The 2,756-nt window shown below is 43.7% G+C and overlaps 1 protein-coding gene across 1 annotated transcript; it reads right to left on the reverse strand.

Moving 5' to 3' along the window:
• Window positions 1-1,402: 1,402 nt before the first annotated feature.
• On the reverse strand, window positions 1,403-2,450 carry LOC102428792 (zinc finger protein 227-like). The gene is made up of 2 exons (XM_023749463.1): window positions 2,243-2,450; window positions 1,403-2,158 (listed from the first exon to the last, which is right to left on the reverse strand). The coding sequence occupies exons 1-2, from the start codon at window positions 2,448-2,450 to the stop codon at window positions 1,419-1,421; spliced, it is 948 nt and encodes a 315-aa protein (XP_023605231.1). The 3' UTR covers window positions 1,403-1,418.
• Between the last annotated feature and the right edge of the window lie 306 nt (window positions 2,451-2,756).

Here is a 2,756-nt window from a genome sequence, read left to right on the forward strand (position 1 = left end):
ATCCATTAAGCCAAACCAGCTAGGGAGGGGTGGGCAACCTTTTTGTGAGGGGGGGCCAAAACCAGCAAAATCTCTGACTCAAAATTCTTCTGCGTGCCAACCCTAATTTTTTGAGAACATGTTACGCCTACTTGATATCTCTTAAGGTGTACGTATGTAAGAACCTTGAAGAAATAATAAAATTCATTCGAGCGACAAAAACACAGTATATGATGATGAAAAATACATTTATTTTTTAATGTATACATGTACACTGATAGTCCAACAGAAAACTTTATGACTCCGTTTGATACTATCAGTGGGACTTTTGCTGCTGCATCACTGATGACAGAGATTTTACATCAGGTTTGTATTTCGTGACCTTCAGAGATATGCACAAGCTACTACTTTCATCCGTCAGGCTACTCCTATTACAAGACTTAACAAAATTCATCACTGAGAACAAAGATTCACAAGCATATGTGATTGAAAACATGGAGAGTAACGCTGTTGCAAAGTTTTTTAAACAGAAAAAATTTTCTGGAATGGCATTCCAAGTGCTCAATAGTTCGTTTTCGACACTTCTCTCTGGTACTCCTGTCTCTAATCGCTTTTTTTCCATGTTTTCCAAGTCAACTCTAAGGTCAATACATTTCTGCTTCCAAACTGAGCTACTCTGAAATTCAATCAACTGCATTTCAAAGTCAGCCATGTCTATCCATGAAAACATTTGTAATTTAGTTCCTCCAGTTTCATGCTGTCTGGAAACCTCATGAATTTTGCTGTCTTTTTCCAGTTCTCCGAATTTTGCAAATCTTGAGAAGAACTGCTCAATAGTTGCCTTGATGATGTTTAAAATCAGCTTTTGAAGGCTTTGACAGTCTGTTCTGTCATCTTTTGGGAGGCCTTTGATGTGCCTCTTGAGGTTTGGGAAATATCTAAATCTCTCACCACCCACATCCCTCTTAAAGACTTCCAGTTTCTTTTCAAAAGCCTTTATGTAACCAAACATAACATCAAGTGTCTTGCCAGTTCCTTGTAATTTAACATTTAAGTCATTCAAATGTTCACAAAAATTGTAAATGGAAGATTATAAGAGAGGGTTTCGTGTGCCAGCAAAAGTTACTGGTGTGCCATGTTTGGCACGTGTGCCAGGCGTTGCCCACCCCTGAGCTAGAGCAATAAAAATATTTTTTAAAAGAAAGATAATTTCTATCAATTGGACTTTACCAGGAGGGTTACAACATATTTCTCCCCTGAATATCAGTCCTATTCCTGTTACTATGGTTTTATATCATCATTTTTATGGATTTGTTAGATTCCAAGTGATGAAGAAACCCCTTTCCACTCTCAAAACGTTATAGTGTTTTATCCCCAGCATGGACTCTCCAAAAGCTAGATGTACAATCTGAATGAAGGCATGAACACATTTCTCATTCTTAACGATTCTTGCCAGAGTGGACTTTCTGATGGTGCGTGAGACGTGAGCGGTGACTGAAGTCCTTCCCGCATACGTCACACGTGTACGGTTTCTCTCCAGTGTGGACTCTCAGATGGGCCTGAAGACGTGAACTCTGACTGAAGCCCTTCCCACACTCCTCACATGTAAATAGTTTCTCCCTAAGGTGAACACTCAGATGGACTCTAAGATTTGAGGGGAGACTAAAGGACTTACCACACTCCTCACACTTATGGGGCTTCTCTCCCGTGTGCACCCTCTGATGACGGCGAAGATTCAAGCTCCTGCCAAAGCCTTTCCCACACTCCTCACATTTGTAAGGCTTCTCTCCTGAGTGGACTCGCTGATGAGCGTGAAGATTTGATCTCCAACTAAAGCCCCTCCCACACTCCTCACACTTGTATGGCTTCTCTCCCGTGTGAATTACTTGGTGCAGTTTAAGGTTGGAACTGTAACTGAAGCCCTTTCCACACACATCACATTTGTAGGGTTTCTCCCCAGTGTGGACTCTCTGATGGGTTTGCAGCTTTGAAGACTGACTGAAGCCCTTCCCACAAGTTTCACATTTGAATCGTTTCTCCCCCGTGTGGACGTTCTGATGGACTTGAAGATTGGAAGCCTGGCTGAAGCCCTTCCCACACTCCTTACATCTGTAGGGTTTCTCTCCTGTGTGAACCCGAAAATGGATGTGAAGATCTGTATTTCGAGTAAAGCCTTTCCCTCACACCTCACATTTGTACGGCTTCTCTCCAGTGTGGAGTCTCCGGTGGCATATTAATGGTGAATTGTGACTGAAGCCCTTACCACAGACATCACACTTATAAGGTTTCTCCCCAGTGTGGACCCTCTGATGGATGTGATAGTGGGCGGCCTGAGTGAAGCCCTTCCCGCACTCCTCACAGATACAGGGTTTCTCACCCCTGTGGACCCTCTGATGAACACGAAGATTAACCAAAGCCCTTGCCGCACTCTTCACATTTATAGGGTTTCTCTCCAGTGTGAGTTCTGCCATGAATGTGAGACCTGTGCTGCTACGGAATCCCTTGCCACAGCTGTCACATCTATAGGACTGTATAGGTCTTTATGGCGGCGTTGCTGCATGGGCCTCATGGTGGAGTAAACCATCAGCCATTGGTGATGGAACCCCCGGCCCCCTCTCCCTCTTCAGAGTTCCGGGGTTTGCAACTGAAAGTTCCAACTCTCCAACCACAGTTGGTTCGTCTGACAACCAGCCCCCAACTTTCTGACAACGGTGCTTTCCAAAAGTAACCTCATTAACAAACGCTCGGGTGTGGTTGAAAGGAGCTTATCATGAATA

The sequence above is a fragment of the Myotis lucifugus genome, unplaced genomic scaffold, assembly GCF_000147115.1.
Source record: "Myotis lucifugus unplaced genomic scaffold, Myoluc2.0 scaffold_10083, whole genome shotgun sequence".
NCBI lineage: Eukaryota > Metazoa > Chordata > Mammalia > Chiroptera > Vespertilionidae > Myotis > Myotis lucifugus.